The sequence below is a fragment of the Vicia villosa genome, linkage group LG3 (genome assembly GCF_029867415.1).
Source record: "Vicia villosa cultivar HV-30 ecotype Madison, WI linkage group LG3, Vvil1.0, whole genome shotgun sequence".
NCBI classification, from domain to species: Eukaryota; Viridiplantae; Streptophyta; class Magnoliopsida; order Fabales; family Fabaceae; genus Vicia; species Vicia villosa.
The window spans coordinates 72,633,013-72,646,727 of record NC_081182.1 but is presented as its reverse complement, the minus strand read 5'-3'; the positions used below and the strand labels follow the sequence as shown (position 1 = coordinate 72,646,727).

Below are 13,715 nucleotides of genomic sequence, written 5' to 3'. Positions count from 1 at the left end.
CTGAAATATCTGCTTATGTGTGGTATGAATTAGACGTAGCATCTGAACCGATAGTTTTACTTAATACCTGTAGACATACATCACCTATAGGAGGGCACTCAGGAATTACTAGAACCCGGGCAAGAGTAAGTTTTCAATTCCATTGGTCATTGATAAAGAAGGATATTTAAAGTTTCATAAGCGATTGTGCTGTCTGTCACCAAGCACAAACTGCCCATACACTTCTTGCAGGGTTGCTTCAGCCCTTACCTATTCTCAATTGAAGCCATTTGTAGGTAACACTAATGTGCAATATATGCCATTACCGTTGACCATGTCGTGGTCCTATAATTCAACCTGAGAAGGTGCTGCTGTACTACATGTGAGGAACATATTTTAGGGCTCAATTCAGGTCCCTAAGTGCTAATTCAATGGAAAATATGCCAATAATAGAGGCAAAATATTTCAGCATCTACTTTGAAATGGATGAAAGTCTTGGCGTGAAGCAATGGATGGAGAAAAAAATACACTTGTAACAAAATGCTCATTGCTAAGAAATAGACATGTAAATTAATTTTAGTTATAATTTTGTCAGCAAGAGATAGATTATACAAAAGCTTTTAACATCAGTCTGATTGTCCCTCGCTAGAGATAGATATTACAAAAGCTGATAATATTTTTGCAGTTGGATTCTCCCAATTGTCTAGTTAAGTTAACTAATTCAAGGATAGCACAAATTCCTTAAGCTATCTACATAAACAAAAGGTCTAACCAGCAACAAATTACCCACGACTAGGATGCAAAAGAAATTCTTCCTTAACTAAGCACTTTCTTGATTTTCTTCTTCTTCTTAATCATCAATCTCCCTTCCTGTAATTCACACGGTATTAGCATGACACAGTACTTAAAACAGAAGCAGTAATCATATTGAAGGAAATTTGAGAGACTCTAAATATATACTAGAAGTAGAAATCACATGTAACTTCTTGACAGGAAATGCAATACCCAAATAAATGCATTGTATAGATTATTCTAACTTATATACAAACCTTCCCATTGTTTCTTTTCCCTTCTCGCATTTGTTTGATGAGTTGTCTAACAGACATTGTATTCCTTCTTGCAGAGTTGCTCTTCTGTCCTCATCATTGTTCCATAATTCTGAGGTTACATATCGCCCACTAGAGTTGTATTCATTTAACTCTGTTAGAGCTGCCACCACCGCGTTATATGCCGCTTTACCAACGCTTCTCTTAAGCCCATTTAGCTTTTTATCCGCATCATCAATAACTTCCTGAAATGAAAAATGCAGGAAACCAGATATCAAAGTGCGAACACTAGATGTTATATAATGAACTGTCCCAACCAAAATTAAGCAAGAGAACAACAGTGTGTTAAATTAAACTAAAATGTACCCTTTCTTTGCCATCAACAGTGACTAATTTGAATGGATACCATTCTGCATCTTTCATATAGAATTCCCACAATGAACACAAGTTCGCAGCCCTCACTTCAGCTTCCTCCTCTTTGTATTTCTTCTTCATCGCTTCAAGGAACGGCTCGCTGTCAAGTTCTCCCATTCTCTTCACAGCAATATTAGTTGGAACAGATAACTCCTCAATGCCCTGCAAGGCAGGAAAAAGCATTATGTTATTAGATCTTCTAAGCATACTTTCGTCTCTGAAACATGCTTATGCGAAAAAGTTAGATATTTCAGCTTTGTAAAATCATAGTAATATCATACTGGAATGTCAGAGTAACATAAAAAAAGCTAAACCAAACATGTCATAACTCATAAGCAATATTTCTCAGAAAAATGTACAACAAAAATGCAACAAAAAATGCAGAGAATATTGACATAACGAAAGTGCATATTTTGATTGTGAGTTGGGCTGAATCAATGTGTGCGACCATGGATCCAAACAAGCATATGTTGTATTCACCACTAAAAAAGTGAAAGTGAAATTCCACTTATTTTACACAAACCACTTTCTGAACCATAAAACATAACTACATAGAGTAAACATACCTCACAATGAGATTAAGCTGATAGATGAAAGTATATATAAAAAAGAACTAACATTGATTAAAGTTTTCCGCGCATTTTGCAACTCATCATTCATGTCACGCTCTTTAGTCATTAAAACTTGATTCAAAGCTTCAAGTTCTTCAATCAACACTTCTTTTTCTGTCAGTTCATTCTCCAAAGCGTTAACTTTGTTGAAAGACTCTAAGTCTACCTCCTCCTCATCATCATCTTCAAAGTTCTTCAACACGTTTAGTGATGTTTTGAGTTGTTGAAGCTCAACTTCAAGATTTTGTTGCATATCCATATTCTTTTCAAGTTCAATAGTTTTTGCACTTATTTGTTTCTATTATAAAAATAACAAATGTAAAGGGAAATTACATTCTAACAAGTATGCATTCAAGAAATTAACTTTAACAACTACAAGAGAAAAGATTAGGTTAATGAACCAACCTTGAAGCATTTTTCTGCTTTTCCAATCCATCCAAGAGGATGGTGATGTGCATGATGTTGAGAAGTTTGAATGTCATCAGAACTTTGCAACCAAGATGGATCATTGATGATATGATTTTCACTGCTTTCACTAGTGTGTACAACGTGCTTCCTTTTCAAATTATTACTGTTCTCCATTTTTTTACCAGATGAAGCAATATCTTCTCTGCATAACAAATGTTTTTATGATATAAATAATTTAAATAAAAACAAAACGCTTATGGTTGCTTAAGTAATACCAGTGAGCTTCTAGTGAGTAGTCAAGATAAGATGACTCTGATATTTCCTTCTATCAGTTCTATGGAGATGGATGTGAGCTTCTCACCTTTAAAATGAACTTCCTGATTGATTGATAGAACTAGAAGAGTGACAGAGGAGTTTATCTATAAATAAACACTTAATCAAGCCAAAAGATAGAATTTTAAAATAGTTTCCTCTTCATTCCACGATGAGTGTTCTATTCATTACCAAAAAAAAGAGAGATTGTTTTCAAATGAATGGCTTTTTCAATTTTTTAGTATGCTTACTATTATTTCTCTTACTTGTACCATATTCTACATGTCTCAAATTAGTATTTCATACATAGAAAAGTAATTATTGTTAATAGAGGTTATATAGAAAAATTGTCATTAATATTGTATTGAAATTATAAAGTAACTTATAATTTAGGATTATTTTTTTTACAAAATTATTTATAACTTAGAACAAAGGAATGAAGTAATTAGTAGAATACTAGTGCGACAAGTATGATTAAAATATATTTTGAATTTTTTCAATTATAATTTTAAATTGAAAATTTAATAAATAAAATTATTGTGATATTTTTCATTCTATTTAATTCTCTTATACTAAATTTTATATCGAAGCTACATTAGTAATAATTAAATTAAATATACAAATTACTTGATTGGGATCAATGATTCATAACAAAGAGAGCCAAATTCTATAATTATCAATACTAACATAAAAATATTTGTTTCTGCATAACAATATTGTTAACTTCCTTGGTGCGGATCGGGAGAAGTCGCAATGAAGTGTTGTGTTTTACGTTTATGGATTGCTTGCCTCTCTCTAGGAGATGACGGTTCTATTTATATTGTCTTCCCGTTATGGTATAATTCTCATGTTTTATGCCATGAATGTCGTATCCCTCCTTGTTTCCAAGACAATCGCTGGTATTCAATGTCGTTAATGCAATCATAATTGTTTATTGAAGGGCGATGACCATAGGCGGCCTGGAGTGCGTACGTTTCACTGAGGTCTTGGCGGGTTGGTGATTGGTCCAGACTTGGGCGACCTTGTGGGGACCCTTAGGCATTTTGATTCGACAACCTTGAGGAGGTCCCTACTTCGACAAAACTCGGGGCGAGTTCATTTTGTCGTGGATCATTCCCATTGGCTTGGCCTAGGTTATTTTCTCTAGAAGTACATAGCCCCCCAAGTGTGAGGGATGTAGTGGTGAAACGCTTAAGTATAATCGTTCTTTTGGTTTATGACAATACAAAGCCCCCTAAGCGCAAGGCGTTGAAGGGTGAAACGCTTAAGCAAATATGTGTTATGGCTGGTCAGATAGGGCAAGTTCTCCTTTTAAGTCTTTGGAAGTACATAGCCCCCCAAGTGCGAGGCGTTGAGGGGCGAATCGCTTAGGTTAAATCGGCTTTTATATAACTCGCCCTAATGTCTTTTAGGGGAATGAACCATCCACTAGGATCGTGACACGTTTCCTACGAATGTTGATTCCCCATAAAACTTTTCGCATTACTGTTATGATTGCATTTTATGGGGAATTGGTCGTTATGATTACCACTAGTTAAGCAAGTTTTAGGTGACTATTTGCACGCCTCTTAGCCTATTTAAGTCATTCTTCTTCCACTTGGTTTCCTTTCTTTTCCTATTGTGTTTTGTCTTCCGAAAGCTTTCGGGACTTCTTCAACTTCACTTGCATTTTTTTGAACTTCGTTCGCTTTTTACTTTAAGGAATGATTGTTATTCGTGAGTGTGATGAAGAGGGAAATGTAGTTGCTCCACGAAGTTCCCCCGAAAGGCGTAGACTCGTGGAGCAGTACATTCACATGTTTAGCTCTAGGGAAATTGACATTGATTGGGAGTTCATAAATGAGGAGGTTTATGGGGATTTCGGCGATCGTGGTTTATTTCGTGACACTGACTCAATGTCTTCTTCCTCATGTCCGGTGGAGAACACCATGGAGCTTACCGGCGAGGAGAGCAACGTCATTCTATAGCCTTGTGTTATGGGCAAGAGGATTTATACTTATCGCCCTCTCGGATCTCTTGAAGAGTACTTTTACTGCTTTTAGTGCATGCTGGATACATTTGGGGTCGGGATCCCCTTTACTAATTTTGAGGCCTTCTTGCTAACCGCCTTGAACGTCACCCCCATGCAACTTCACCCAATTAGTTAGGGTTTTGTTAGATCCTTCAAGGTTATTTGTGGTGCCTTTAGTGTGAAACCCACCATGGATGTTTTCTTTTTATGAATTAAAAGGTGTGGGAAAAAGGGGTTGGATTTTGCTTTCAGGGATACCAAGGCGAGCCGTGTTCCAAGCGTAATCCTCGGACTATAAGAACTATAAAGACAAGTTCTTTCGGGTAAGGGGGAGTGACAACTGCCCAAGGGTCCTTTATAAGGAACATGATAATTTTTCTCATATGATGTCGAATACCCTTTGTTCAGAACCTTAAGTCCTGCAATAAGAGTTTGAAACCTTGAGAACATGTTATCAAATGTTTCTTCATCTTCCATCTTGAGGGCTTCATATTTCTAAAACAAGGGAAACGCCTTTGTTTCCTTGACTTGGGTGTTTCCTTCATGATTCATCTTTAACGAATCAAAGATGGACTTACAGTGTCTTTGTTGGTGATCTTTTCATACTCGGTGTATAAAATAACATTCAATAGAATGGTTCTTGCTTTGTGATGATTCTTATAATCTTTCTTCTATTGATCAGTTATCACTTTTCTTTCAATCAAATTACCACTAGCATCAACAGGATGAGTGCAGCCATCAACTACCATATCCCATAGATCTACGTTATGACCAAGAAAGAAACTTTATATTCTATCTTTCCAAATAATCAAACTTTTCTCCATTAAAGACTGGAGGTTTCACACTTTAATGATCTATTTCATTAACAGCGGGTGCTGGAATAACTGCCATTGTGTTTTAGGAATTTCTGGATCTTTATCTAACACAATGAAGTGTTTGATAACTATCAATACCATAGTCGGAGCTCTGGTGCCAATTAGCTTAGAAGCAGATTACACCAAGAAATACAAAGATAACACAACAATGATTGAGCAAGTTAATGAACAAAAGTTCCTTGCTTTACAACTTTTCAAATTAACAGTTTCATCATATTCAAAAATTGTTTATTTGTTTGTTGTTTAGCTAATGTTGCAATCTTCCAAGTCTTCGTTATATAGGCATCAAAAGATCCGTTGGAGGGTGAAAATGGAATTACACAAATCTCATAGTTGTTTTCTTCATAACGGTCAACAAAGAATGATAGACAATATTGTACAATAGTACAAACCTTGAGCCACAAAACATGCAAGTGGAACGAAAATTTGATTTGTACCATGTACTATTTTTTCTCATGCATAACTTTTGATAGTATCTTCTAATATTTAGGGACTTCAGAATGTATATTGGTGAAGCATGTTTAGAAGCATCAAATGCTGAAACGAAGTATTCAGAACTTTGTCTTCAGGATCTTCAGAACTTGTTCTCCCGAACCTTATCTTCAGAGTCTTCAGAACTTGGTGTTCAGAAGTTGTACCAAGAGTCATATCTTGAGAGTCTTCTGAATCTCTCTTACCAGAGTCACAGTCAGAAGTAGTGACTTGCATTCTATCAGAAGGACAGTCAAAAGAGCGTTACAGATCTTGCCTTATCTTGTAAAGCACGCTTTATATCTTCATATGGTCAAAAGAGAGTTTCAAAAACTGATGACGTCACACGTCATACTATCATAGTCATAACCTAAAAGCAAAAGCTACATACTAGAAAAAAACCATTAGGATACACAGTTATTCTCTAAGATATCACGTATTGTTATCATCAAAGAAAGGTTAGATGCAAAACCAAATCTTGTTCTTACATAATGGCATTTTTGTTTTAATGGTTCAATTTGATTATCGATATAGGAAGTCATAAGGTGTGGTCTCTGATGTTCGGTTGTGGGAATTCCCAAAACCATTGATAATGATACTCCAGTGAGTCATTTTTCTTACACAATATATTTTCCACTTCATATGATTTGAATTCGTTTATTAATAACCATTTTCATCACTAATTGGTCAATTTCTTATACTTCTCTTTCTTGATTAATAGATTATCGATAATTCTACTGGCTTCTTGGTATGCTATATATGCAACACATGTTGAAGCTGAAAGTGTTGAAAATGAAAATGGTATTGTTATCGTCAAGCTGGTGGGTCGAGACAGTGGAAAGTTTCCTGCATGTTTATAACACATTCACTAATCTTATATTTTGTATGAAGAATAAAGAAGAATATGTTATTAGTTTTTGTAATTTTCAATTTTTTGATTCTTTGTTAAGTTTGTTGTTCACAAAGATAGTGCAAGCAAGACACATTTTTGTCGCACTGGACCGCGAAAAAAATTACTTGGACAAGCAAGTATTAATGCGTGGAATTCTATAGTTGAGAAGTCAAAAGATTTCACTACTACTCAATTGGCTTAAGGCTGCTGCTAGAGTGTTTTAAGCGAATCGCATATCAGATGCAATTTGTAAGGATAAATATCAGATGCAAATTGAACCTTTGTTTTGTTATTCAAATTTAGCTTTATTTCTTAGTGTTAATGTTTGAACCTAACACATCATCAAGATATGTGGTTATATAATCTCAAATATTTTTTAAATTATAACTAATGTTTTATGTGTTGGCGTCGTGTTTGGTAATTAGTTTGTGTTAGTACGTCAAAGGTTGTTGATTACTGATGATAATGAAATTTCATTTTTCAGATCTATTGCCAATAGAATATGATATTCCATCGGTCATTTTGAAAACTATCCTTGCTTTGGTCATGTTAGCCGGCACTTTGTGATGCTTTCAAATTGTAGAAGAACTGGAATTCCAAATTCTATACCTTAGTACTAGTTAATGGAATTCACGGACTTGTTTGATCTCCTTTCCCATGAAAGATGTTCTCACAACGTTTAGACTAAGAATCGTAGGAGAGGACGCATTTGTCCCATGAAAGTGTTCTCACACTTTAGGAAGACAACCCATTTATTTTCAATTCCCTAGAGTGGTAACATAGTCGTGGTAGAAAAGTTGGGTATTGAATTAATACTGAAAATGTTTAGAGAGAGAAACTCTCCTCTCTCTCTAAATTTAGGGTTTCTTCTTCTTGGTGAGTATCGTCTCCCCTCTAATAGGGGTCTTTCCTCCGGCTGCGGAGCTCTCTACCGCCAATATGGTGGTCTTCCCCTCTCCAATAGAGGTCCATCCCTCACCGTAAGTCTCCCCCTTTCCATGCTTGCTTCGACGATTAACCGCTCATCTATTTTTTTCCCAACCGCCATCAAGAAATTCGTCCACTCCGCCAACAACCACTAGAAGACTGTAACTTCAAAGTGGTTCGGACATGAGATTCGACCCCCACCGAAGCCTCCACCATCGGAAGACATCAAATCTCTGATGTTATGTGTTAGGTTTTCTGTTATGTCTTTCTTTTCTGTGTTTGTGTTGCTTAAGTTTCTGGTGTTTCTTGTTTGTGTTTATTTGAGGTGTGTGTGTGTGTTATTCTTAGATTTAGGTTGTTATCATTTTGTGTTTAAGGTGTTTGATAAAATGCCTCTAAGAAGTTTGAATGAGGGAGATGTGTTCTTGAGCAAAAATCTAACAAGGGCTGCTGCAAATCTACATACTCTTTCCAGTCAACAAATGATTTCCTCACAACTTGTGAGTTTAATCTTTCTTGAGAACCTCTATAATCGAACGGTGCGTGAGATAGTCAAAGAAATGATCAGTGGTTCCAAATCTCACTTGTCTCCTGTGGATGATTTCTGTTTGGTTGCTTGGATTGGAGAAGTGGATTGATAACACTCTTTTGGATTCTAATTTCTCAAAGAATGTTGATGTTCTTAGTTGGAGGGATTATTTTAGTAGTGATCTTGTTAATTTGTGGAAGGGAAATGCCCAAACACAATTTATTTATGTCTGTTTGTACTCATCTATTTTCATCTAATACAAATATATATATATATATATATATATATATATATATATATATATATATATATATATATATATATATATATATATATATATATATATATATATATAGTCATGGTAGATATTAACCTATTGTGTATTTATTACTATTTAAAATTTTGAGACATTGAATGACATATTTCAATAAAATATTTCTTTAGCTTTTCCCATTTACAAATTATGACACTAAAAATATTGACATCCCAATTAGAACTGGATCAACAAATGTAAACAAAAATAGTCATTGTATGAGATGGTAGATGCATCCCAATTAGGTACAAGCATTTCTTTAGCTGAAACTTTCACCACTGCACCTCTTGCATCATCAAATGAGTACAAACACCAAATTCCAAATTCTCATATCAATGCTTAATACTTTTCTTCAGTATTGATTAACATAAATCTGAAAGCTCTAAATTTCCATAAAATAAGGGAAAGCATAAATAATGCAAATGCAGAAAATTGATTTCAAAGGTAGATCCCATTATGTCTCCTTCTGCATTACAAAGACACAATTTCTTTGTCAGATTTAAAAAACAACACATCAAAATCAACAGTTAAATTTAAGTAACAGCTAAACATAAGAAAATGTGAGATGGAATTAGTAGAATGATGAGAAAAAAACTCAGCATCTGTGGATCCATCTCTACGGTTGTCTGGCCGCTGCCCAATCACAACAAATCCACCAAATTTCTGAAAAAAACAGGAACAAGCAGTAGCTGCAATCAAGCTTTTCATGTTCGCACCGATTCTTCAACGAGAAAACAACATGCATATGTTTCCCGATCCAAAATCAAATCAGTGCAAAAAAAAAAGTGTAGATCTTCAACAAGAAATTAGCATACAAGTGTTTCTCATCCAAAATCAAATCAGTGCAGAAAAAAATTTTAAAAATTTAAACAGAAAGGAAAATCGGAAGAACTAGGGGCTCATATCAAGTGTAAATTTTAACAGATCTGTCACCGTAAGAAAACACCCAATCCAATTTGAAGGGACAGAAAGACGAAGAGGAGAAAGAAGTAGACGGCAGAATCTGAGATACCAAAACCAAACCCTTGGATGAGAAGGGTATGGCGGCACCTTCAAGTTCTGACCTATATATTTTCTTTTCATTTTCTTGTTTGGATATAGATGGAAATTAGGGTTGTGATGTGTTGTGATTTTCCAATGGAATTGGGTGTTTCCTACTAGAGTCCTCTCTCATTGTAATCATCGCCCCCTTTAGTTTTACCTTCAGCTAAGCAGCTGAAGGCCCCAAACAAGGACAACAACCCATACACTATATAAAGCACTGCCCATTTTTAGGGTTTCACATTTTTTTTTTTAAATTTATTTATTTATTATAGTAAAAATTCTCCATCTTCTCATTAAAAAAAATCGAGATTTATATTTTTTTTATTGGTACTAGTATATTATTTGTTAAGATGGTTACCTAGCAAGATAAAGATTAAAAAATATGAGAATTAGATGTATACAAATTTATAAGCAATTTTATTTTGGAGCAAGAATCGACTACAAGCCCAAAAAATATATATATTAACTAAACACTCTAATAAGTATAGACTAAGGATTCGGATGAAGAGTTTTTATTGTTTAGAGTGATGTTATAATTGACTATTTAATTTGTATAATGATTTTTTCTAATTCTACAAACTAAGTGGGGAAGTTGTGACCATCCTCAGTCTCTCGGTTCACCATATCTATCATGACTTTAAAGTTGCTCTTGACTACAAGATTTGTAATTACATCCTCCCAAGTTAGCTCAATCTCATGAATCATCGCCTACATCTCTATCATAAGGGTAACATACAAACTAATTTTTCGAGCATATCCTCTCACCCGATTTCTTTAGGAGTTCGGGAACAAGCTTATGCATCCTGCCGTAGAAGTAGACTTTTTGTAGGTATCATCGTAATTCAGCTTCATCCAATTGTTCATTGGATGGTACCGTAGAACATAATGTTAGATCTCTGGTTCAGGGAACCTAACTTTGTTCCCTACACGACTACTCAACTCGGTCTCATTTACCATATGTCTAGTTGTTCTAGTTGGGTTGTCAAGTCGCTGAAAGCCTTACTCAAATAGTGTTTTGTTCCTCAAATTCCATAAATACCAACATGATATAAAAAATGTTGACCTCTAGTGGTCTTTAAGCAAATATGTAACATTTCCTTTAAGACTGTGAGAGATTCAATCCCTGTCAGGCATAGAGTAAACATAGTCATGTTCAGTTTAATGAAGTGACCTACTTTTTTCTCTAAGAATTGATCTTGAGAGTATCCATTATTGTTTAAGTGCTTTTAGAAGGTTAAACTCATGAAGTTTTTAGGATAACTTCTATCCAAACAACAAGTACAGGCTTCAAGCGGTTAGTCTCCAAATCAAACAACGAACAAAGCTTCAAGCAATTAGTCTCTAAGCCAAACGTAGATTTTGCATGGCTGATCTCAAACCAATATGGAGTTTTTAGTTGGCTATCCTCAGAACCAAACCAAAGTTTTATATGGGTTGAACATGAATTGAACCACGATTTTCATTGGGTTGATCTCTACTGAGTTTTTAACGAGGTTGAACTCAAAAATTGAATGAGATTTTACCCCAGGTAGATCTCGAACCTTTAGAGCTTTTAAATTGGCTAAGCTCAAGTGTAACGCCCCGAATTTTCATCCGTGACATGACTTAGAAATCATTAAAAATTATTGTTTAAACGAAATAAAAGGTTATGAAATTAATCAAACTCAGTGACAATTCAAATTCATAAGCGGAAAAATCACCGCATTTCTAATTCATTCAAAGGAAGATAAATAAATAAATAAATTAAGATATATTGCGATCAATTTACAAGCTATTGAAATATTTTTATTTTAAAAACCCTTGCTTCCCACGATCGTCCGACAAAGAACATCAATCAATCTTGAAACTTCACATTTGTACCTAACATGTTGTTGTAAGGGTCAGTTACTCATGTCAAACTAAACCAAACAAGAATTAAGAGTCAGACAAATATAAATACACATATCATATTCAAGAGAATTTAATAAGAGTACTCATCAATGATTATTAACAATAGCACAGTCAGCTTAAGACGGAAAACGCGTTCAAGTTGATCACCACTATTAACCATCCACATTATGTCGGTCATATGCAAAATATGAATGCTCTTAAGCTATATGATCCGGATATAGTCAGCCCGCCACTAAGGCACCACATAGAATTCATCTCATATCAATGAGGAAAACAACCTGCCACTAAGGCACCACACAGAAATGCATATGTCATGCTATGTATGATGAAAATAAAATTACCCGCCACTAAGGCATCCACGCAGAATTTCTACCCGCCACTAAGATAACACAAATTGAATATATACCTATTATATTAAATAAATTTGTGGCTATATGGATCACATGAAACTAACAACCACACAATTGTACTACCTTATGTGATTACTTTTCTAGAACTATTTGGTTATCAGCACAGACAAAATATAACTACATGTTTCTAAACACTATCTCTAAATTATATACATTTACTCGTTAATTTGTTAATTATCAGGTAGGTATAATCTAACACAAAATTAATTAAACCAAAGCAACGGTTCACAACTATTTTTCAATTACAAAATTTCCAATCTTAAATCTCTAAAACAATAGATAAATATATAATATTTAACCAACTCTTAAATCAAATCTAGTGTAGAGTTACATGAAGAAAAACCCTTACCTCTAAATACTTTCCTTAATGATAATTCCTATGAATAGTCACTCAGAAGACACCAGAATCAGATGAACATGTAGTTGATGATGGAGATTGAACAAGCAAAGATATTTTACCGTAAAATATAGATTTATTTTTGTTCTGTAAAAAGTTTGTGAGTGGAGTATGTGAGAGTTTAATAGGTGAAGGTTGAGTCAAAAGTGGAGGAAGTTTTGGAAAGAAAACTGATTTTGTTGACCCAATACTCCAGCTGGCCACGTAAAGATTTATTCTCCTATATTTTCTACCACCACTGCTTCTTATTTCTACTACTACTATTATTATATATACAAAATCACTCTTATATTAGTAAGAATAACAAATTGGTCAATCCACCTATATAATATTATTATTATTATTATTATTATTAAATATAATAAATTCATTTATAAATTTAACAAAATATGGAGAGTACACTAAACACGTTGGTATTACTAATTCTAGTAAAATAATTAGTCATAAAACATATAATTAAAATATTAAAATATAATAACAGAAATAAATAATTAAAAGTTAACTATATACTTAACATAAATTAATTATCAAATAATATATCAAATAAATTTCATATAAGGGAATATTTAATGTATGTAAAAATACCGGGATGTTACATTCTTATCCCCTTAAAATAGTTTCGTCCTCGAAACTAAAAAGTCTAACACGTTATGATATAACTCCTAATAAATAAATTCAAACGATCGTAAAATCAATTTTATATAATCTAAAGTTAAAATATTATAACACATAAATAATGTAGTTATAAAAAATATAAGTCTCAGACTTTACATTATTACCACATATATTCTCAAAATTTTAAGATTAAGATAAATAAAAAACACTTGAAAAAATAAAACTACATTAGGACTATTCAACTCCTCTTATATAAATTCATAATTGAAAACTATAATCAAATTTTTTTTTATAGTATAAATTCATGTAAATTGTTCATTTAAATTTATAACAACTAATAAAAATAAAATGTCACACTTTTTCTACTCACTGGATCTCAAATCAATATGATAGTTAAATATATACCTAAAGTAAACTAGTCGGACTAATCGATCTACTATGTAGGTTGAAAACGGAAAAAGTAAGCTAAAATATGTTTTCATTAAAATCAAAAATTACATATTCAAAAATATTAAAACAAATGGACAATAACAATCATTTTTATATCTAGAACCATAAAATATAAACACAC

At 33.6% G+C, this 13,715-nt stretch overlaps 1 protein-coding gene and 1 non-coding gene across 2 annotated transcripts; both read right to left on the bottom strand.

Annotated features, from left to right (window-relative positions):
* Positions 1-349: 349 nt before the first annotated feature.
* Positions 350-2,853, bottom strand: LOC131661860 (protein INVOLVED IN DE NOVO 2-like). Its single transcript, XM_058931500.1, has 6 exons — positions 2,734-2,853; positions 2,456-2,660; positions 2,058-2,348; positions 1,392-1,601; positions 1,029-1,270; positions 350-849 (listed from the first exon to the last, which is right to left on the bottom strand). Exons 2-6 carry the CDS (start codon positions 2,630-2,632, stop codon positions 837-839), a joined length of 933 nt encoding a protein of 310 aa, XP_058787483.1. The 5' UTR covers positions 2,633-2,660; positions 2,734-2,853; the 3' UTR covers positions 350-836.
* A 6,491-nt stretch (positions 2,854-9,344) lies between these two features.
* LOC131593884 (small nucleolar RNA snoR143) lies at positions 9,345-9,515 on the bottom strand. Its single transcript, XR_009281260.1, has one exon. It is a non-coding gene; the product is annotated as a small nucleolar RNA snoR143 (small nucleolar RNA).
* Between the last annotated feature and the right edge of the window lie 4,200 nt (positions 9,516-13,715).

Coding starts and splice junctions, on each gene's coding strand:
- LOC131661860 (XM_058931500.1), bottom strand. CDS start 2,632: ATGGAGAACAGTAATAATTTGAAAAGGAAGCACGTTGTACACACTAGT. Junction 2,349..2,455: donor AAGCAGAAAAATGCTTCAAG/GTTGGTTCATTA, acceptor TTTTTATAATAG/AAACAAATAAGTGCAAAAAC. Junction 1,602..2,057: donor CGCGGAAAACTTTAATCAAT/GTTAGTTCTTTT, acceptor CCTGCCTTGCAG/GGCATTGAGGAGTTATCTGT.